At 41.5% G+C, this 24470-nt stretch overlaps 1 protein-coding gene across 1 annotated transcript in view; it reads left to right on the top strand.

Moving 5' to 3' along the window:
- The window catches only part of LOC310731606 (B-cell receptor CD22-like), a gene marked incomplete at both ends in the record, with an annotated part of 29184 nt that extends 7534 nt beyond the window's left edge, over positions 1-21650 (top strand). Inside the window, 9 exons of the mRNA XM_083551260.1 lie at positions 2404-2602; positions 2690-2908; positions 3009-3278; positions 6851-7120; positions 13688-13968; positions 14119-14204; positions 14294-14330; positions 14432-14509; positions 21603-21650. Coding sequence (XP_083407386.1) covers positions 2404-2602; positions 2690-2908; positions 3009-3278; positions 6851-7120; positions 13688-13968; positions 14119-14204; positions 14294-14330; positions 14432-14509; positions 21603-21650 — 1488 coding nt within the window. The remainder of the gene's footprint in view (positions 1-2403; positions 2603-2689; positions 2909-3008; positions 3279-6850; positions 7121-13687; positions 13969-14118; positions 14205-14293; positions 14331-14431; positions 14510-21602) is intronic.
- Between the last annotated feature and the right edge of the window lie 2820 nt (positions 21651-24470).

Consider the following 24470-nt stretch of genomic DNA (forward strand, 5'->3'; position numbering starts at 1 on the left):
TTATGACCAAACTTTTGATGTCACCCATATGAGGATGGGTTCCCCTTTGAGTCTGGTTCCTCTCAAGGTTTCTTCCTCATATCATCTAAGGGAGTTTTTCCTTGCCACTGTCGCCACGGCTGCTCATCAGGGACAAACGCACACCATTCACCTTCACTGTTGTTTTCTGTAAAGCTGCTTTGAGACAATGTCTGTTGTGAAAAGCGCTATACAAATAAACTTGACTTAAACCATCAACCAAAACAAATCTGCCCAGTTTTTACCAATAAATACCATGACGAATGAAAATTGTAAATACAGACAATGTAGACCAATTTACAACGTACAGTAACGTTTTTTTTCTCATGATCTTTTATGAAGGTAGCAACAGATCACAACATATGTGATCTTATGTGATCAGGTGTTTTATTTCCCCTCAGATTCCCCTAAAAACACAAAAGCAGAGGTTCTTCCATCTGGAGACCTAATGGAGGGGGATTCATTGACTCTGAGCTGTAGCAGTGATGCAGACCCTCCTGTTCACACCTACTCCTGGTTTAAGCAGAGAGCAGCTGCAGACACACTGCTGACAACAAGCCAGAATTACAGCATCAGCAACATCAGCTCCCTGCACAGTGGACTCTACTACTGCACTGCTTACAACCAGCTGGGACGTCAAAACTCTACACCCGTACACCTGAATGTGTTAGGTAAGTGTCATGTGTACTGTAGCTTCACCCTGAAGCTGAAAGATTATTTTCATATAAAAGCTTTTCTTTCCCTCAGGTGATACAGGAGGTGTGGAAGCTCCATGCTGCATGGGGAGCTGCTGCACTTGTTCCTACTCTGCTTCTCCTTCTTATTGCTGTTCTGGTCATTATGTGAGTAACTGAACTATTTTATTATATAAATATCTGAATGAAACAAGAACAGATTGAAGAGCCGTGTTTTATGTTATTTGTGTGAATAGGAGGAAGAGAATAGCAAACAGAGACACTGACTTTCAGGTACTGAGAGACCGTTGTAATTTATGTCTTTATCTTCATCAAACTCTAGATCCTATAAAGTAAATAAAATAAGATGATGTATATTAGGCATGTATTATCATTTGTACTGTTAATATTCTACAAACCCAGAGAAAGTTTGTGAACTGTTTCAAACTGAGATCTATTTTTACATGTCATTTTCACACGATCTTGGTTCAGTCGCTCTGTGTGACTAAAAACATCAGCATCAGTGGTGAAATCAAATGTAACACCCTTCCTGGTCAGTGTACGAGTATTACTTTAATTTCTGCTTTTAAGGCGTGTGTGTGTGTGTGTGTGTGTGTGTGTGTGTGTGTGTGTGTGTGTGTGTGTGTGTGTGTGTGTGTGTGTGTGTGTGTGTGTGTGTGTGTGTGTGTGTGTGTGTGTGTGTGTGTGTGTGTGTGTGTGTTTTCCAGGAGTTCAGGCTCAGCCCAGTGTAACTTTCCCCACTCAGAGTCTCTGTGCTGTTGCTGAATCTTCATTAGGAATCCCCTGTACATTTACAAATCCTGATCGCTCCAGTGTCACACAGAGAGAGTGGTATCGAGTCCAGAGCTCTGAAGGAGAACCACAAGACCTGAGTAAAGATCCACAATATTCAGGACGAGTTATAATCTGGACATCTGAATGTTCGCTGACAGTGCAAAATGTGAGTGTGAGTGACTCTGGAGTTTATAACTTTAGATTTAAAACACAGAGCAGTGACTGGATATCAGCGCCATCTGGAGTTCATCTGACTGTTACAGGTAATAATGCACACATAGACTTTGCAGTATAATATGATATATAACAGGTCTGTAGTATTTACAGAGTTTTTGTACATTATTGTGTGTAGATTTGCAGGTGAAGGTGGAGCCTAAACCTGAAGGACAGAAAGAAGTAAAACTGACCTGCAGTTTCACCTGCAGTCTCACTCCATACAATTTCGACTGGTACAAGAATGGCCAAAAGTTAAAAACTACAAATGACAACTTCATTGTCCTCGACTCGACTAGTCTACATGATGAAGGCAGCTACTCCTGTAGTACGTATGAGAGTGAACGTCGCTCTCCTCCAGTGTGTAAGTGTCAGAGTAAATCTGTCCAGATTCCTCCCTCTCAAGTTTACAATAAAATTGACAAGACACCTAATTTTCGAAATTAAACTCAATATCTTCTGTTTTAACTACATTTATGACCAGAACTAGATGATAATTATGGGATGCCAGGCTTCAAAAGAAGATCCTCCCACAGTTATTACCTCTCTATATGTTTCAGGTGTAATGAGTAAGGCGTTTTGGCGTGTGACTTACACTCCTGATCATGTGTGTGCTCTGAAAGGTACATCGGTTGATCTCTCCTGCTCTTATACGCACCCTGCAGAACACACAGTGAGAACATCAGTGTGGTTCATTAAACAGAAGGCTGATGATGATCCTGTAGATGTGAGAAAGGGTAAGGAGCATCAGGGCCGAGTGCAGTACACACAGAACTCTCAGAATAACTGTAGTCTGAGAATCACTAACCTGAGAGAGACAGATGCTCAAACATACAGATTCAGATTCTACACTGATGAAGGTGATTACACTGGAGAACCTGGAGTCGCTCTGTCTGTTACAGGTGATGTACAGTTATACAAGTATATATTTACTAAATAAAGTGAATAGAGAGCAAAGTAATTACTCACATACTTTCTATAATTTGCAGATTTGAAGGTTACAGTATCAGACTGGACTGATCAGTACATGGAGCTGAGCTGTAACACCACCTGCACTCTGTCTAACAATCCCACTTACATCTGGTACAAGAACGGACAGCGGGTGAATGAGAGTAAATCTGCCTCCTGCTTTGTAGCTGCAGTCAGTGGTGAGGTCAGTTACAGCTGTGCTGTTGAAGGCCATGACAGTCTCCGATCTTCTCCAGTGTGTAAGTGTGGATTTACCTTTTTTCAAACACAGTATTTTTATATAACAAATGCTGATCCTGAACCAACACCAGCTGATTTAGTTGTTGTATTTCTATACAGATTCCCCTAAAAACACCAGAGCAGTGGTTCATCCATCTGGAGACCTAATGGAGGGGGATTCAGTGACTCTGAGCTGTAGCAGTGATGCAAACCCTCCTGTTAACACCTACTCCTGGTTTAAGCAGATAGAATCTACAGACACACTGCTGACAACAAGCCAGAATTACAGCATCAGCGACATCAACACCAATCACAATGGACTCTATTACTGCACTGCTCACAACCAGCTGGGACGGCAAAACTCTGCACCTGTACACCTGAATGTGTTAGGTAAGTGTCATGTGTACTGTAGCTTCACCCTGAAGCTGAAAGATTATTTTCATCTATCAGCATATCTCCAAGTTGTTTATACACACATAAAGTTTTACTAGTTGTGTTTACTGAGTGAAAAGTCCATATACTGGGTGCAATGTAGTTATTAATTATTAGTTCTTTGCAGATGTTTTACCAGTGGTGGGCCATCACGGCCATCAAAGCCTTCTCTTCTGGTCTAAACACGATCAGAAGCACTGACCTACATTTACCACCTAAATTCTAATATTTGTTCCATGAAATTCTTATAATTTATTCCCAACAGTTTATTCTCTTCATTTTCGTAGCGTTTCTCTCGGCTGCACTGCTTCAGTACGTGTATGAGGATGTTAGACTTTTTGTCCAATCAGATTTCAGCCTCTATGTGCTGCCATGTCAATCTAATCTGCCCAGAGCCTTCAGAATCAGTACTACTGGCCTTTTTACCTTAGAGAATATTAGAAATTGGTCTGTTTCTTTAACCAATCAGAGTTCATATTTGCCTCACAGGGCAGCTCGCTGGCCCAGAATAGCGTCAGCATTTTTCCGTCCTCTGATTGGTTGGTCAGAGAGAAACTGTTACAGACGAGTTCGACTGGCAAAACACTTGTAGAGCTCTGCACACATAAATACATCTGAGTTAGACTTTTTTACGCCTATGGAGGAAGAGAAATTGATTTGATCTCAGACATACGTAATCTTGCAAAGGTGTATGACGTGCAACATGAGACTGTCTTCCACAACCTCACCTTTGTAGCAGAGTTCGGCTGTTCCTTACCCAGTTTTAAGCCCCCTAGACATCTGTTTCTGATTCAGTTAATTACTGTGTTTAAAACTGTGCAAGTGCCATATATATAATGCCATAATATTATTGGTGGTTGTTATGATGTTATTAGATACATGGTTGCTAATGTATCACTAAATCGTTCTCATGATATTTGAAATATTCCAACCTTAATTCTGAAAATCAAATCAGTTATAGAGACGCCATTTCATAGCACAACAGAAAGAAAGACAGAGTAATAAAGGGGTGTTAACCGTATGTATTTCTGTTTAATGCATCAAAAGGGGAAGAGACTGAGCTGAAACAGACTGATAATCACAATCTTTACTGCTGGTGCTCACAAATACAGTACGGGTGAAGGAGGAACAAACTAAGTGAGAAAGTTATTGTTTATTAAAAGTGTAAGATTTCTTGAAAGCATTTCTTGAAAGCATTTCCAAGGAAATCTTTGCATTCAATTCAACACCTGGTGGATCTTTAAGTGACGTCTGTCTGAAGGCAGAATGGCGAGAAACATTACAGCAGCAGCTGCAATCCTCGTGTTACTGACTGGTAAACTTCTCATATATTTCAGCTCTTTTGACTGTTTTTCTGTGCGATTATGTCGTTGCTGTATCCTTTCAGTCTGTGTGCAAGATTGATCCTTTGTATGGTGCTGTAGAGTAAACATCAGGAGTTACAGAGCAAGAAACTAAACGAATTATTGCAACTTTTACTGAAAACATGCGAATGTACAAAAAACTCATGATGTATATTAGGCATGTATTTTACACAACAATATATTAGTATCCTCCACTGTTCTTCATCTGTGTGAGTTTATTTGTACTGTTTATATTCTTCAAACCAAGAGGAAGTTTGTAAACTGTTTCAAACTGAGATCTATTTTTACATGTCATTTTCACATGATTTTGGTACAATCGCTCTGTGTGACTAAAAACAGCAGCATCAGTGGTGAAGTCTAAAGTAACACCTTCCTGATCAGTGTATGTGTCATCGTTTTAATTTCAGCTTCATGTGTGTGTGTGTGTGTGTGTGTGTGTGTGTGTGTGTGTGTGTGTGTGTGTGTGTGTGTGTGTGTGTGTGTGTGTGTGTGTGTGTGTGTGTGTGTGTGTGTGTGTGTGTGTGTGTGTGTGTGTGTGTGTGTGTGTGTGTGTGTGTGTGTGTGTGTGTGTGTTCCAGGAGTTCAGGCTCAGCCCAGTGTAACTTTCCCCACTCAGAGTCTCTGTGCTGTTGCTGAATCTACAGTAAAAATCCCCTGTACATTTACAAATCCTGATCACTCCAGTGTCACACAGAGAGAGTGGTATCGAGTCCAGAGCTCTGAAGGAGAACCACAAGACCTGAGTAAAGATCCACAATATTCAGGACGAGTTATAATCTGGACATCTGACTGTGCGCTGACAGTGCAAAATGTGAGTGTGAGTGACTCTGGAGTTTATAACTTTAGATTTAAAACACAGAGCAGTGACTGGATATCAGCGCCATCTGGAATTCATCTAACTGTTACAGGTAATAATGCACACATAGACTTTGCAGTATAATATGATATATAACAGGTCTGTAGTATTTACAGAGTTTTTGTACATTATTGTGTGTAGATTTGCAGGTGAAGGTGGAGCCTAAACCTGAAGGACAGAGAGAAGTAAAACTGACCTGCAGTTTCACCTGCAGTCTCAGTCCATACAATTTCGACTGGTACAGGAATGGCCAAAAGTTAAAAACTACATATGATAACTTCATTGTCCTCGACTCGACTAGACTACATGATGAAGGCAGCTACTCCTGTAGGGCGTATGAGAGTGAACGTCGCTCTCCTCCAGTGTGTAAGTGTCAGAGTAAATCTGTCCAGATTCCTCCCCCTCAAGTTTCCAATAAAATTGACAAGACACCTAATTTTCGAAATTAAACTCAATATCTTCTGTTTTCACTACATTTATGACCAGAACTAGATGATAATTATGGGATGCCAGGCTTCAAAAGAAGATCCTCCCACAGTTATTACCTCTCTATATGTTTCAGGTGTAATGAGTAAGGCGTTTTGGCGTGTGACTTACACTCCTGATCATGTGTGTGCTCTGAAAGGCACATCGGTTGATCTCTCCTGCTCTTATACGCACCCTGCAGAACACACAGTGAGAACATCAGTGTGGTTCATTAAACAGAAGGCTGATGATGATCCTGTAGATGTGAGAAAGGGTGAGGAGCATCAGGGCCGAGTGCAGGACACACAGAACTCTCAGAATAACTGTAGTCTGAGAATCACTAACCTGAGAGAGACAGATGCTCAAACATACAGATTCAGATTCTACACTGATGGAGGTAATTACACTGGAGAACCTGGAGTCGCTCTGTCTGTTACAGGTGATGTACAGTTATACAAGTATATATTTACTAAATAAAGTTAATAAAGAGCAAAATAATTACTCACATACTTTCTATAATTTGCAGATCTGAAGGTTACAGTATCAGACTGGACTGATCAGGACATAGAGCTGAGCTGTAACACCACCTGCACTCTGTCTAACAATCCCACTTACATCTGGTACAAGAACGGACAGCGGGTGAATGAGAGTAAATCTGCCTCCTGCTCTGTAGCTGCAGTCAGTGGTGAGGTCAGTTACAGCTGTGCTGTTGAAGGCCACGACAGTCTCCGATCTCCTCCAGTGTGTAAGTGTGGATTTACCTTTTTTTAAACACAGTATTTTTATATAACAAATGCTGATCCTGAACCAACACCAGCTGATTTAGTTGTTGTATTTCTATACAGATTCCCCTAAAAACACCAGAGCAGTGGTTCATCCATCTGGAGACCTAATGGAGGGGGATTCAGTGACTCTGAGCTGTAGCAGTGATGCAAACCCTCCTGTTCACACCTACTCCTGGTTTAAGCAGATAGAATCTACAGACACACCGCTGACAACAAGCCAGAATTACAGCATCAGCAACATCAACACCAATCACAATGGACTCTACTACTGCACTGCTCACAACCAGCTGGGACGGCAAAACTCTACACCCGTACACCTGAATGTGTTAGGTATGTGCATTGTAACACTGTCACATAGCTTTATGAAGCAGAAGAAAAAATATCAATGAAATGGTGTATCATCTTTTTTTTATGATTTATTTCTGAAGGTTCAGAGAACACAGTGTTAAAGTTCAGCGTGGTGGGTCTGGTTGTCTTCCTGGCAGTAACACTCCTCTCAGGAGCTCTGTGGATGTGGTATGTAAATTGCAAACATACTAATTATTTTGAAAAAAACGATTTATAATTAGCATGAACATGTGCTTGGCGTTCCTCAGGAAGCGGAAGTCGAGCTCAGCTAATAAACGCAGCAGCACTGCCGAGGGTGAACAGGTGAGTGTGACTGAATGGAGCGACTGTTTGATCGTGTTCAAGTTGAAACTTAATTCTGTGCTCCTTTTTTCAACGTCAGCCTGCTCCAGTGTATGACAATGTTCCAGCCTCAAACCACAGACACAGAGTCACCTCAGATGATCAGGAGAATGTTGCCTACGCTAGTGTTGTTTTTAAACAATCCCACAGCCAGGGACGGTCTCGGTCACCCAGACTTCCTCCAGACACCACAGATGAGGAGAATGTTCAGTACGCTGCTGTGAATATTCGTAGGAGCACTGCTGCCACCCAGTGAGCAAATCATTATCATTACACCAAAACTAACTCTGCTGCTCAGGCTACTTCATTAACTGACTGATTAGATGTGCATTATTTGTGTCTTTAAGTCACCTCTTTTTGTTCCATAGGTTTATGACAGATGATTCATCTCTGATCTACAGCAAAATCCAGCACGTCCCCAGAAAAAGCAAGAGCTGAGACAGATGTGAATGCTCTTTTCTGTATTTAAACTGAACAGGAGAAGAAGAACGTCTTTGGCATTTCATCAGAACAGCAGTATTTATGCTTCAGTAGTGTGTTGTAGTGCTTTAAAAGTATACCTTTACCTTAAGAAATCTATTTTCAGGTAAGAATTTTTTTTTAAGGGAATTTAGATTCATAATATATATTTATTTGACATTTATGTTTTAGTTCCATTATAATTTAAAAAAAAAATAATAAAATTTTAATATTTATTTTGTTACAATTTACATTTCCTATCAGCCACTGCACATTAAGGGGCCCTGTCACATGTCTCTTTGTGCACCTGAATCCTGTTGTGGATAATTAAGACTTGTATTTAGACTCAGCGTATGTTGCAACTTTTTTCTCTTCTCCATGGTTTTGTACCCTTGATCCATGTTTCAGTTTGCTTGTTGTTTCTTTGTTATTCATTGTGTTTTTTCTTCAGAGTTTGTATTTATTTTGAATAAATAGAAAGCATAGTCTGGGTTAATTAACACATTTATATTGACCAGATAATTCCACATTTGGCATAACTTCAATGTCCTCAATATTAATACACAAAGTGGAAAACATTACAAATAAAGAAAAACCTTTGAATAAAAAGGTGTGTCCAAACTTTTGACTGGTAGAGTGTATATACTGTACTGTACAGACACAAACACACACACACACACACAGAGAGTTCTTTGCAGAGGTTTTACCAGTGGTGGGCCATCAGGGCCATCAAAGCCTTCTCTTCTGGCCTAAACACGATCAGAAGCACTGACCTACATTTAACACCTAAATTCTAATATTTGTTCCATGAAATTGTTATAATTTATTCCCAACAGTTTATTCTCTTCATTTTGTAGCGTTTCTCTCGTTGCTATGCTAACCAATTTGGCTACCTCTGTATTCCAGGGGTTGCTGGCATCTTTCTCATTGGATGCCATAATATTATTGGTGGTTGTTATGATGTTATTAGATACATGGTTGCTAATGTATCACTAAATCGTTCTCATGATATCAAATCAAATCAAATTTTATTCATCACATACACATACATACAGGGTACGACATGTAGTGAAATGTTTTGTACGATGGTCCGGCATGAGGGAATAGGATGGGGGAAAGAAAAGGAGGCAGATAAATAACTATAAGGTATAAGAAAAACTATTAAAATAAAATAAAATAAATAAATAAAATAAAATAAATGAATATAAGGTATAAAGATATATAGATATATAAAAGGATAATGTATGAAACAAATATACATATAAACAGTAAACAATGTGTAGTGAAAAATGTAAACAAAATAAAAATGTAAACAATAGGCAATTTGTGGTGGGTTGTCCATAAAGTGTCCGTGTGCGGTATGGTGTGGTGTAAAGGTCCGTAAAGTGTCCATGTGCAATATGGTGCAATATGTATGGTCCATGTGGTATGAATAAAATAAAAAGCGCACTGTGCTGTGCAAGTCCAGAGTTTAAAGTGTCGTGGTGCGAACGGTGAGATATGTTTAAAGTGACGTGGTGCGAAGGTGAATATATGTACAGAGAAGTGTGATGATGATGGTGGAGAGAGTGGGCCAGTTCTAGATCCTGGGTGTTTCCTGGTTTAAACACCGGATGGCCTGCGGGAAGAAGCTCCTCCTCATTCTCTCTGTGTTCGCTTTCAGGGAGCGGAAGCGTTTTCCTGAACGCAACAGAGAAAAAAGTCCATTGTTGGGATGGCTGAGGTTCTTCATAATCTTCCTGGCTCTGGTCCTGCACCACGTGCTATAGATGTCCTGCAGGTTAGGGAGCTCAGTGTGGATGGTATGTTCAGCTGAACGCACAGGACCAAGACAGATCCTGTGTGATGTTAACACCAAGGTACCGGAAACTGTCCACTCTCTCCACTGGGGTCCCGCTGATGTTTATAGGTTGGTATGACCGCTCCCGCTTTGTGCTGAAGTCCACGATCAACTCCTTAGTCTTGCTGACGTTCAGGAGAAGGTTGTTCTCCTGGCACCATCTCTCCAGGTTTTTAACCTCCTGTAGGTAGGCCGTCTCGTCGTTGTTAGAGATCAGACCCGTCAGCAAACTTGATGATGGTGGTGGAGTTGGATGTGGCCACACAGTCATGTGTGTACATTGAGTAAAGCAGGGGGCTCAGAACACAACCCTGGGGGGCGCCAGTGCTAAGGGTGAGGGTGGATGGGGTGTTTTTTTCCCACCCGTACGGCTTGTGGTCTGTCTGTCAGGAAGTTAGAGATCCATTGACACAGAGTCCCAGGACCTCCAACTTAGAGGTGAGTGTGGAGGGAATTATGGTGTTAAACGCTGAACTGTAGTCCACGAACAACATCTTTGCATAATTCCCATTTCTTTGGTCCAGGTGGCTCATCGTGGTGTGGAGAAGATGAGCAATGGCGTCCTCAGTAGAGCGGTTTTGACGGTACGCAAACTGCAGTGGGTCCAGTGTGTCTGGTAGTGATGCAGTGATGAAGTCTCTGACCAGTCTCTCGAAGCACTTCATCACTACTGAGGTCAAGGCTACAGGGCGGTAGTCGTTAAGGCAGGCGGGCTGGGGTTTCTTCGGGACCGGAACAATGGTGGACTGTTTGAAACATGAGGGGACAACAGACTGTTCCAGTGAGAGGTTGAATATCTCAGTGAACACCGGTGCTAGCTGGTCAGCGCAGGCTTTCAGAACCCGGCCTGTGATGCCATCTGGTCCTGCTGCCTTCCTGGTATTCACTCTCTTGAAAGCCCTCCTTACGTCATGCTCCGAGATGGTGAACGTGTTTACCTCTCCGGCTCTCTCGGCGTGCACGCTGGTTGTGCCGCTAGCGTGGTTAGCTGCAGCCTCGAAACGAGCGTAAAAGGTGTTTAGCTCGTCTGCCAGAGAAGCGTCCGCATTCACCATTTTAGAAGATGGTGTTTTATAGTCCGTTATTGTTCTTAGTCCCTGCCACAGGTTCCTAGAGCCACCATGTTGAAACTGTGACTCTAGTTTCCTCCCGTAGCGCCGCTTTGCTTCCTTCACCGCTCTGCGAACACTGTAAGACGCAGCCTTGTACTCGTCCATGTCCCCGGTGGCGAGCCCCGTGTTGTAGGCAGCGGAGCGGGATCTCAGAGCGTCGCGGATAGTTTTATCCACCCACGGCTTCTGGTTGGGAAACGTTCTGATAGTGGTTTTCTGCACTGTATCATCAGCTAGATTCCCGATGAAAACTATGAAAATGTTTCCCGATGAAAATGATATTTGAAATATTCCAACCTTAATTCTGAAAATCAAATCAGTTATAGAGACGCCATTTCATAGCACAACAGAAAGAAAGACAGAGTAATAAAGGGGTGTTAACCGTATGTATTTCTGTTTTAATGCATCAAAAGAGGAAGAGACTGAGCTGAAACAGACTGATAATCACAATCTTTACTGCTGGTGCTCACAAATACAGTACGGGTGAAGGAGGAACAAACTAAGTGAGAAAGTTATTGTTTATTAAAAGTGTAAGATTTCTTGAAAGCATTTCTTGAAAGCATTTCCAAGGAAATCTTTGCATTAAATTCAACACCTGGTGGATCTTTAAGTGACGTCTGTCTGAAGGCAGAATGGCGAGAAACATTACAGCAGCAGCTGCAATCCTCGTGTTACTGACTGGTAAACTTCTCATATATTTCAGCTCTTTTTAGTGTTTTTCTGTGCGATTATGTCGTTGCTGTATCCTTTCAGTCTGTGTGCAAGATTGATCCTTTGTATGGTGCTGTAGAGTAAACATCAGGAGTTACAGAGCAAGAAACTAAACGAATTATTGCAACTTTTACTGAAAACATGCGAATGTACAAAAAACTCATGATGTATATTAGGCATGTATTTTACACAACAATATATTAGTATCCTCCACCGTTCTTCATCTGTGTGAGTTTATTTGTACTGTTTATATTCTTCAAACCAAGAGGAAGTTTGTAAACTGTTTCAAACTGAGATCTATTTTTACATGTCATTTTCACATGATTTTGGTACAATCGCTCTGTGTGACTAAAAACAGCAGCATCAGTGGTGAAGTCTAAAGTAACACCTTCCTGATCAGTGTATGTGTCATCGTTTTAATTTCAGCTTCATATGTGTGCGTGTGTGTGTGTGTGTGTGCGTGTGTGTGTGTGTGTGTGTGTGTGTTCCAGGAGTTCAGGCTCAGCCCAGTGTAACTTTCCCCACTCAGAGTCTCTGTGCTGTTGCTGAATCTTCAGTAAGAATCCCCTGTACATTTACAAAACCTGATCGCTCCAGTGTCACACAGAGAGAGTGGTATCGGGTCCAGAGCTCTGAAGGAGAACCACAAGACCTGAGTAAAGATCCACAATATTCAGGACGAGTTATAATCTGGACATCTGACTGTTCGCTGACAGTGAAAAATGTGAGTGTGAGTGACTCTGGAGTTTATAACTTTAGATTTAAAACACAGAGTAGTGACTGGATATCAGCGCCATCTGGAGTTCATCTGACTGTTACAGGTAATAATGCACACATAGACTTTGCAGTATAATATGATATATAACAGGTCTGTAGTATTTACAGAGTTTTTGTACATTATTGTGTGTAGATTTGCAGGTGAAGGTGGAGCCTAAACCTGAAGGACAGAGAGAAGTAAAACTGACCTGCAGTTTCACCTGCAGTCCCAGTCCATACAATTTCAACTGGTACAGGAATGGCCAAATGTTAAAAACTACATATGATAACTTCATTGTCCTCGACTCGACTAGTCTACATGATGAAGGCAGCTACTCCTGTAGTACGTATGAGAGTGAACGTCGCTCTCCTCCAGTGTGTAAGTGTCAGAGTAAATCTGTCCAGATTCCTCCCTCTCAAGTTTCCAATAAAATTGACAAGACACCTAATTTTCGAAATTAAACTCAATATCTTCTGTTTTAACTACATTTATGACCAGAACTAGATGATAATTATGGGATGCCAGGCTTCAAAAGAAGATCCTCCCACAGTTATTACCTCTCTATATGTTTCAGGTGTAATGAGTAAGCCGTGTTGGGGTGTGACTTACACTCCTGATCATGTGTGTGCTCTGAAAGGCACATCGGTTGATCTCTCCTGCTCTTATACGCACCCTGCAGAACACACAGTGAGAACATCAGTGTGGTTCATTAAACAGAAGGCTGATGATGATCCTGTAGATGTGAGAAAGGGTGAGGAGTATCAGGGCCGAGTGCAGTACACACAGAACTCTCAGGATAACTGTAGTCTGAGAATCACTAACCTGAGAGAGACAGATGCTCAAACATACAGATTCAGATTCTACACTGATGAAGGTGATTACACTGGAGAACCTGGAGTCGCTCTGTCTGTTACAGGTGATGTACAGTTATACAAGTATATATTTACTAAATAAAGTGAATAGAGAGCAAAGTAATTACTCACATACTTTCTATAATTTGCAGATCTGAAGGTTACAGTATCAGACTGGACTGATCAGTACATGAAGCTGAGCTGTAACACCATCTGCACTCTGTCTAACAATCCCAATTACATCTGGTACAAGAACGGACAGCAGGTGAATGAGTGTAAATCTGCCTCCTGCTTTGTAGCTGCAGTCAGTGGTGAGGTCAGTTACAGCTGTGCTGTTGAAGGCCACGAGAGTCTCCGATCTTCTCCAGTGTGTGAGTGTGGATTTGACTTTTCTCAAACACAGTACATCTATTTTTATATAACAAATGCTGATTCTGAACCAACACCAGCTGATTTAGTTGTTGTATTTCTGATCAGATTCCCCTAAAAACATCATAGCAGTGGTTCATTCCTCTGAAAGTCTAGTGAAGGTTGATTCAGTGACTTTAAGCTGTAGCAGTGATGCAAACCCTCCTGTTCTCACCTACTCCTGGTTTAAGCAAAGAGTAGCTACAAACAACCTGTTGACAACAAACCAGAATTACAGCATCAGTAAAATTAGCTCCCTACACAGTGGACTCTACTACTGCACTGCTCACAACCAGCTGGGACGTCAAAACTCTACACCCATACACCTGCATGTGTTACATAAGTGTCATGTGTAAAGTTTTACTAGTTGTGTTTACTGAGTGAAAAGTCCATATACTGGGTGCAATGTAGTTATTAAGATTTGATGATTTCATTGCTGCAGTAAAATATATTTGTCTCTGTACCTGTAATAAAAGCTTTTCTTTCCCTCAGGTGATGAGGTGTGGAAGCTCCATGCTGCATGGGGAGCTGCTGCACTCGTTCCTACTCTGCTTCTCCTTCTTCTTATTGCTGTTCTGGTCATTATGTGAGTAACTGAACTATTTTATTATATAAATATCTGAATGAAACAAGAACAGATTGAAGAGCCGTGTTTTATGTTATTTGTGTGAATAGGAGGAAGAGAATAGCAAACAGAGACACTGACTTTCAGGTACTGAGAGACCGTTGTAATTTATGTCTTTATCTTCATCAAACTCTAGATCCTATAAAGTAAATAAAATAAGATTGGAAAATTTTGTTTCTTTTTCTCAGAGGGCTCCGGCACCTGAAGGCGACACGTACACAACACTGCAGCTCACGACGATGTCTCCAGATTATGATACTCTGCAAGTATGTACACAGTCTTTGTTTGTGTGTGTGTGTGTGTGTGTGTGTGTGTGTGTGTGTGTGTGTGTGTGTGTTAGCAACACACATACTACATTCTTCATTCTCTAATCTATTCCATTTAGAATATTAAGAGCTCTGTCAAGAGCCAACACCGAACCCTGCAGCCACGTCCTTAATTAAGACACCCTGACGGTAAGTGTACCTGCTTCACCAGACTGAGTATGAGTTTATATATCAAGTCTCAGGATTCAGGGGGTTTTGTATTTGTAGTTATTTCCTTTTACCACCAGATGTCGCCTTTGCCCTTTCCAAATGCTCAATTGTCTCCACCTGTTCCCAATCTCCCACAGTCTATTTAAGGTCCTTCTTTGTGGTAGTTTTTCACTTGCTTCTTAATGTTGTATGGTCTACTGATAGTGTTTTGTTTCCCGTGTCCCCAGCATTGTTTCAAGTTGCCTCTTTTAAAGTTTTTAATATATTTTGCTTTTCTCTGCTTTTTTCTAGAAAAAGTCATTTGGACAACTCTTCTTGAGTTCTTTAAGAAGATTTTCAGTTTAATATTTTATTTCTTGTCTTCTTTGTTTATTCTTGTTTTTTACTTTATAATAAATACATTATGAAACCTTCCACCTTTTCATTGAGTCTATCTCTGATTAGGTTCATATTCCCCTCTGTGCCACATCTTATAGATGGTTTGACTATGAAGCCATTGTCCCTGGTTCAAGTCCTAACCGTCTCATAAAGGAAATTAAATCAAACAAAAGAGAATATGTTCCTTATTTTAATTGTAATACAAGCATGAATTTTAAGTTTATAAATTGTCAGTAGATGCAAAAACACATTGTTCAGAAATTATTTTATTCAGGTGCAGGAATAGTTAAATGCTGTTCAGAGAATAATATGTAATATAAACTTTTTATATTTCTCAAAATCAATGTCACAAATCATGTTAAGAAATGACAATTTCCTCTGCATGTTAGTAGCATAAACATGTTAGCATTTGTGACTGAAATGATATCATTGTGTGCTTGAGGCTCATAGGTTGTTGCTATGTGGTTGCTATGCTAAATCTGTTGGCTGCTCGTTATTCAAATGGGTTACAAACATGTTTTTCAATACTTCTAGACTGTGCACACTCGTGGCACAACTCCCATCCGAGTTGTAAAATAATAGTGTCACTTCAGCATCCTCGTTGTTGTGGAGAGCACAAGAGCACAAGAACAGTGAAGTGTGGCAGCAAAACCCCTCACAGTGAACATCTTCTCTGGTCCTCCTACCTGTGTTTATCCATTTCTCTCATTCTCATGCTCATGCAGTGTCCAGTGACTGACTGAGGTCATTCTCTTTACCATTGTTGTGCAGAGAGACTATGAAGCTTCTGACCTTGAGGTAGGACATGTGCAAATCTTTACTGACCACTCTCATCCTGTACCAACACACTTGCAATTAAAAACCAACAAATTCAGCAGCAAGCAACCACACAAGAGCTAAAACTTCCCTGAACTTCCTCATACTTCCTTTACTCCTGCTCTTATACGCACCCTGCAGAACACACAGTGAGAACATCAGTGTGGTTCATTAAACAGAAGGCTGGTGATGAGCTTGTAGATGTGAGAAAGGGTGAGGAGCATCAGGGTCGAGTGCAGGACACAAAGAACTCTCAGAATAACTGTAGTCTGAGAATCACTAACCTGAGAGAGACAGATGCTCAAACATACAGATTCAGATTCTACACTGATCAGGACAAATACACCGGGAATTCTGGAGTCTCTCTGTCTGTTACAGGTGATGTCAAATTATTCTATAATTGCTTAAGTAATCTAGCAATAAACAGCTGAAAATGATTAAACATTTATTTACAGTATATAGTTATTATTGTGCAGATCTGAAGGTTACAGTATCAGACTGGAGAAATGGGTATAAAAAGCTGAGCTGCATCACCACCTGCACTCTGTCTAACAATCCCACTTACATCTGGTACAAGAACGGACAGCGTGTTCCTGACCAGAACAGAAATGAACTGGATCTGGATGTGAGCAGTGATGGCAGCTACTCCTGTGCTGTAACAGGACATGAGAATCTTCACTCTCCTGCAGTCTGTAAGAACTTTTCTCCTTCACTCAGTTTCTCATAATCCCACTGTCAGCTTCTGCTTATTGAGTGGTACATTTCTTTGTTTTAAACATAAAAACGTAGCTTCCTGTGACGTAGCTTCCTGTGTTTGACTTGTTTGCCGCGAGTTACGTGTTTGTATCTCTCGGCGTCTTTCAAACAAACTTTGCTATCTATCCATCCGTTTTTCCTCTTTTAATAATCCTTAATTGTTTTTGTCTTCCTGACTTGTGCCTGTAGTTAGTTAACTCGACTATAACTAGTGTTGTTTATATTTATTTTCTCTCACTCACATCTCTGTATAATAAATCTGTTCGTGACGATAAGCACTATGCCGGTTGTTTGTCTGCATTCGAGCACAGGTGAGGACTCGTTCGAGTTGCAAACGGTGGCGTTGGAGATGGAGGCATTGGAGAAACAGATTCGCGAGCTGCATGTAAAGCATGACCGGCTGCGAGAGCGGAAAGCGGCGCTGGAAACATCCCGGGCGGACGCGCACTCATCCCAGGTAAACTCCCGGGTTGAACCTAACGCTCCCAGCACATCAACTCCGCGTGCTTCTATGCCCAGGCCCAGCGCACCTACAACTCCGGCACCGGTGCAACATGGACCCTGGATGCGACCGCGGCGGAAGAGACAAGCCAAGCCCCGATCGAGGACGTCTCCACCTCCACCACCGGCCTTCGAGATCTCGACCGAGAACCGCTTCGTCCCCCTCCGCGAGACGGAACGCGACACTGTTATTCTCGGAGATTCCATCGTCCGGCATGTCCGCGCTACCCGAGCTAAAGGTAAGGTGCACACTCGCTGTTTTCCTGGTGCTCGTGTTCTGGATGTCGCTGCGCAGGTACCCGCGATCCTGAACGAGAACTTCGGAGCGGTTGTTCTCCATGCCGGATCAAACGACACCAGGCTGCGGCAAACGGAGATCTTAAAGAGGGACTTCAGGATCCTGGTGGAGACGGTACGCAGCACATCACCCACAACGAGGATCATTGTGTCAGGACCTCTTCCCACTTACCAGTGAGGGGCTGAGAAGTTTAGTAGACTTTTAGCTCTAAATGAATGGTTACAGTCATGGTGTCGAGAACATAAACTTCTCTTTGTTAATAACTGGAACTGTTTCTGGGAGCGTCCTAGGTTCTTCCGCCCTGATGGCCTGCACCCCAGCAGAGTTGGAGCAGCAGTGCTATCAGATAACATCTCTAGGATACTTCACACCATCTGACTGGTAAGACATCAAGAAATCTTCAACTATAAGAACACGCATACTACAGACCAAATAGTTACAAGTTCACACACAGCCCAGTTTATAGAAACCGTATCTATTCCTCGTGTAGTAAAACCAAGAATTACATACACAAGATCCAGAAATAATCTTATTGCAGTTAAAACTGAAAAATGCCAGATAAACAAACACAACAAAGTTCTAAAGTTCGGTCTTTTAAACATTAGATCACTTGCACCCAAAGCACTGATTGTAAATGAGATGATCACAGATAATAATCTCTCAGCACTCTGTCTCACTGAGACCTGGATTAAACCAGGTGATTATATGGGTCTAAACGAGTCGACACCGTCAGGATATGTTTATAAGCATGAGCCCCGTCAGACTGGTCGTGGGGGGGGTGTAGGAACCATTTATAGTGCTTCTCTTAATGTTAGTCAGAGATTAGGATTCAGCTTTAAATCATTTGAAGTGCTCGTTCTTAAAATTGCACTTTCAGACATGCATAGAAAACTCGCTCTGGTCACCGTGTACAGACCCCCAGGACCCTACGCTGATTTTCTTCATGAGTTTGCTTGTTTTCTCTCAGACCTCCTGATCAGCTTTGATAAAGTGCTGCTTGTAGGAGATTTTAATATTCATGTAGATGATGAAAACGATGCCCTAGGATTATCATTTGTCGATTTACTAAACTCTTTTGGAGTTAAACAAAACGTCACCAGACCAACCCACCGTTTTAACCACACACTAGACTTAATAATATCCCACGGAGCAGACGTCACTGATATAAATATTTTACCTCAGAATGATGACATCACAGACCATTATCTCCTACTGTACACACTACCGGTAGAGCAGATTAACCGTGTTTCACCACGGTATCGACTTGGTAGGACTATTATTCCAACCACTAAGGACAGATTCATAAATAACCTGCCTGATTTATCTCAGTTTCATATTAAACCCATAACTGCTGATCATCTTGATGAGATGGCAAACAACATAGACCTTATCCTCACTAGCACTTTAGACACTGTTGCCCCCATCCGGTTAAAAAAGGTTCGAGAACAAACACCTGCACCTTGGTATAATAGTCATACGCATGCCCTAAAGAGAACAACACGTAATCTGGAGAGAAAATGGAGGAAAACTAAATTGGAGGTATTTAGAATTGCGTATAAAGACAGTATGCTTAGCTACAGACAGGCGCTAAAAGCTGCTAGAGCTAAACACCTGAGCAAACTCATAGAAAACAACAAAAACAACCCCAGGTTCCTTTTCAGTACAGTCGCTAAATTAACAACAAATCAGGGATCTGAAAAATGTGTTCCATCACAGTTTAGTAGTGAAGACTTTATGAATTTCTTCACTGAAAAAATAGATAACATTCGAAAAACAATTGTGGCAGTTCAACCTCTGACAGCATCTCCCGACACAATCGTACTTACAACCCCACAACTACACTGTTTTACATGTATAGGACAGGAAGAGCTGTATGATGCTATTATGAAAGCTAAATCAACAACATGTCAGTTAGATCCAATTCCCACTAAACTACTGAAGGAAGTGTTATATACAGCTGGTGAGCCTCTTTTAAATATTATTAACTCCTCACTATCGTTAGGTCATGTCCCTAAATCCCTCAAGTTAGCAGTTATTAAGCCCCTCATTAAAAAACCTAATCTGGATCCAAACACGCTATCGAATTACAGACCAATTTCAAATCTCCCATTTATGTCTAAGATTTTAGAAAAGATTGTCGCTGCCCAGCTATGTAACCACTTGCAGGAGAACAATATCTTTGAAGAGTTTCAGTCAGGTTTTAGGCTCCATCATAGCACAGAAACTGCTCTAGTTAAAATCACTAACGACCTGTTTTTAGCTTCAGACCAAGGCTTCATCTCCCTATTAGTTTTACTAGATCTTAGTGCTGCGTTCGACACTATAGATCATGATCTTCTCCTCGATCGCTTACAGAATTACATCGGTATTCAGGGACAGGCATTAAGCTGGTTTAAATCCTACCTGTCCAATCGTTACCATTTCGTAGATTTAAATGGAGAGCTATCCAGGATAATGCTAGTAAATTATGGCGTGCCACAAGGGTCAGTTCTGGGACCCCTGCTTTTTACAATATACATGCTTCCATTAGGAAATATTATTAGAAGGCATGGAATTAGCTTCCATTGTTATGCTGATGATACCCAGCTATATATTTCATCCAAACCAGGCGATACAGCTCAATTAGCTCGCATAACTGAGTGTGTTGAAGAAATAAGAGATTGGATGACCCATAACTTTCTGCTATTAAATTCTGATAAAACGGAGATTTTGCTCATCGGCCCAAAAAATAGTACACAGAAGCTCCAGCATCTCAGCCTGCATTTAGACGGTTGTTCTGTAACTACTAGTTCAACGGTAAAAGACCTGGGAGTTATTTTAGACAGCAACTTATCTTTTAAAAATCACATCAATCAAGTTACAAAAACAGCCTTCTTTCACCTTAGAAATATTTCTAAGCTAAGAAATATGTTATCTATATCTGATGCAGAGAAGCTCGTCCATGCGTTTATGACCTCTAGAATAGACTACTGTAATGCATTACTAGGTGGATGTCCTGCATCATTAATAAACAAGCTTCAGTTAGTTCAGAATGCCGCAGCAAGAGTTCTTACTAGGTCAAGAAAATACGATCATATAACCCCAATCTTATCGTCCCTACATTGGCTTCCTATTAAGTTTCGAATAGACTACAAACTACTGCTACTCACTTATAAAGCACTAAATGGTTTGGCTCCCATGTATCTATCCAGTCTTTTAACACGCTACAATCCGTCACGCTCCCTGAGATCTCAAAACTCTGGGCTTCTAGTAGTTCCTAGAATAGCAAAGTCCACTAAAGGCGGTAGAGCATTTTCACATTTAGCTCCTAAACTCTGGAATAGTCTTCCTGACAGTGTTCGGGGTTCAGATACACTCTCCCAGTTTAAGTGCAGATTAAAAACATATCTTTTTAGCAAAGCCTACACATAACACACATCACACACATCACATCACAACCTTGTGCTCCAGAACATCTGATCACATGCACATTATCAACTTGTGCTGTTAATATCATGAACAGCAGCTACGCTAATTCATCTTCACTGCTTCTCTTTCTCTCCCCATCCCGAGGCTTCCTGAGGTTTGGCCAGCTCCAGTCACGTCCCACCTCGTGAAGATTGTGGACCTATGGATGATCATGGAGAAGTAGATGCCGAGTGTTTAAAGGCCCTGGCATGGAGAAGCTGATGCTGGATCTATGATGATCACAAATTGTTCTGTATTGTTGAAAAATTTATGACCAAACTTTTGATGTCACCCATATGAGGATGGGTTCCCCTTTGAGTCTGGTTCCTCTCAAGGTTTCTTCCTCATATCATCTAAGGGAGTTTTTCCTTGCCACTGTCGCCACGGCTGCTCATCAGGGACAAACGCACACCATTCACCTTCACTGTTGTTTTCTGTAAAGCTGCTTTGAGACAATGTCTGTTGTGAAAAGCGCTATACAAATAAACTTGACTTAAACCATCAACCAAAACAAATCTGCCCAGTTTTTACCAATAAATACCATGACGAATGAAAATTGTAAATACAGACAATGTAGACCAATTTACAACGTACAGTAACGTTTTTTTTCTCATGATCTTTTATGAAGGTAGCAACAGATCACAACATATGTGATCTTATGTGATCAGGTGTTTTATTTCCCCTCAGATTCCCCTAAAAACACAAAAGCAGAGGTTCTTCCATCTGGAGACCTAATGGAGGGGGATTCATTGACTCTGAGCTGTAGCAGTGATGCAGACCCTCCTGTTCACACCTACTCCTGGTTTAAGCAGAGAGCAGCTGCAGACACACTGCTGACAGCAAACCAGAATTACAGCATCAGCAACATCAGTTCCCTGCACAGTGGACTCTACTACTGCACTGCTTACAACCAGCTGGGACGTCAAAACTCTACACCCGTACACCTGAATGTGTTAGGTAAGTGTCATGTGTACTGTAGCTTCACCCTGAAGCTGAAAGATTATTTTCATATAAAAGCTTTTCTTTCCCTCAGGTGATACAGGAGGTGTGGAAGCTCCATGCTGCATGGGGAGCTGCTGCACTCGTTCCTACTCTGCTTCTCCTTCTTCTTATTGCTGTTCTGGTCATTATGTGAGTAACTGAACTATTTTATTATATAAATATCTGAATGAAACAAGAACAGATTGAAGAGCCGTGTTTTATGTTATTTGTGTGAATAGGAGGAAGAGAATAGCAAACAGAGACACTGACTTTCAGGTACTGAGAGACCGTTGTAATTTATGTCTTTATCTTCATCAAACTCTAGATCCTATAAAGTAAATAAAATAAGATGATGTATATTAGGCATGTATTATCATTTGTACTGTTAATATTCTACAAACCCAGAGAAAGTTTGTGAACTGTTTCAAACTGAGATCTATTTTTACATGTCATTTTCACACGATCTTGGTTCAGTCGCTCTATGTGACTAAAAACATCAGCATCAGTGGTGAAATCAAATGTAACACCCTTCCTGGTCAGTGTACGAGTATTACTTTAATTTCTGCTTTTAAGGCGTGTGTGCGTGTGTGTGTGTGTGTTTGCGTGTGCGTGTGCGTGTGCGTGTGCGCGTGCGTGTGCGCGTGCGTGTGCGCGTGCGTGCGTGCGTGCGTGCGTGCGTGCGTGCGTGCGTGCGTGCGTTCCAGGAGTTCAGGCTCAGCCCAGTGTAACTTTCCCCACTCAGAGTCTCTGTGCTGTTGCTGAATCTTCATTAAGAATCCGCTGTACATTTACAAATCCTGATCACTCCAGTGTCACACAGAGAGAGTGGTATCGAGTCCAGAGCTCTGAAGGAGAACCACAAGACCTGAGTAAAGATCCACAATATTCAGGACGAGTTATAATCTGGATATCTGAATGTACGCTGTCAGTGAAAAATGTGAGTGTGAGTGACTCTGGAGTTTATAACATTAGATTTAAAACACAGAGCAGTGACTGGATATCAGCGCCATCTGGAGTTCATCTAACTGTTACAGGTAATAATGCACACATAGACTTTGCAGTATAATATGATATATAACAGGTCTGTAGTATTTACAGAGTTTTTGTACATTATTGTGTGTAGATTTGCAGGTGAAGGTGGAGCCTAAACCTGAAGGACAGAGAGAAGTAAAACTGACCTGCAGTTTCACCTGCAGTCTCACTCCATACAATTTCCACTGGTACAGGAATGGCCAAAAGGTAAAAACTACAAATGACAACTTCATTGTCCTCGACTCGACTAGACTACATGATGAAGGCAGCTACTCCTGTAGGGCGTATGAGAGTGAACGTCGCTCTCCTCCAGTGTGTAAGTGTCAGAGTAAATCTGTCCAGATTCCTCCCCCTCAAGTTTCCAATAAAATTGACAAGACACCTAATTTTCGAAATTAAACTCAATATCTTCTGTTTTAACTACATTTATGACCAGAACTAGATGATAATTATGGGATGCCAGGCTTCAAAAGAAGATCCTCCCACAGTTATTACCTCTCTATATGTTTCAGGTGTAATGAATAAGGCGTGTTGGCGTGTGACTTACACTCCTGATCATGTGTGTGCTCTGAAAGGCACATCGGTTGATCTCTCCTGCTCTTATACGCACCCTGCAGAACACACAGTGAGAACATCAGTGTGGTTCATTAAACAGAAGGCTGATGATGATCCTTTAGATGTGAGAAAGGGTGAGGAGCATCAGGGCCGAGTGCAGTACACACAGAACTCTCAGAATAACTGTAGTCTGAGAATCACTAACCTGAGAGAGACAGATGCTCAAACATACAGATTCAGATTCTACACTGATGGAGGTGATTACACTGGAGAACCTGGAGTCGCTCTGTCTGTTACAGGTGATGTACAGTTATACAAGTATATATTTACTAAATAAAGTGAATAGAGAGCAAAGTAATTACTCACATACTTTCTATAATTTGCAGATCTGAAGGTTACAGTATCAGACTGGACTGATCAGTACATGGAGCTGAGCTGTAACACCACCTGCACTCTGTCTAACAATCCCACTTACATCTGGTACAAGAACGGACAGCGGGTGAATGAGAGTAAATCTGCCTCCTGCTTTGTAGCTGCAGTCAGTGGTGAGGTCAGTTACAGCTGTGCTGTTGAAGGCCACGACAGTCTCCGATCTCCTCCAGTGTGTAAGTGTGGATTTAACTTTTTTTAAACACAGTATTTTTATATAACAAATGCTGATCCTGAACCAACACCAGCTGATTTAGTTGTTGTATTTCTATACAGATTCCCCTAAAAACACCAGAGCAGTGGTTCATCCATCTGGAGACCTAATGAAGGGGGATTCAGTGACTCTGAGCTGTAGCAGTGATGCAAACCCTCCTGTTCACACCTACTCCTGGTTTAAGCAGATAGAATCTACAGACACACTGCTGACAACAAGCCAGAATTACAGCATCAGCAACATCAACACCAATCACAATGGACTCTATTACTGCACTGCTCACAACCAGCTGGGACGGCAAAACTCTGCACCCGTACACCTGAATGTGTTAGGTAAGTGTCATG

This window comes from Silurus aristotelis, assembly GCF_946808225.1.
Source record: "Silurus aristotelis genome assembly, chromosome: 9".
Classification (NCBI taxonomy): domain Eukaryota; kingdom Metazoa; phylum Chordata; class Actinopteri; order Siluriformes; family Siluridae; genus Silurus; species Silurus aristotelis.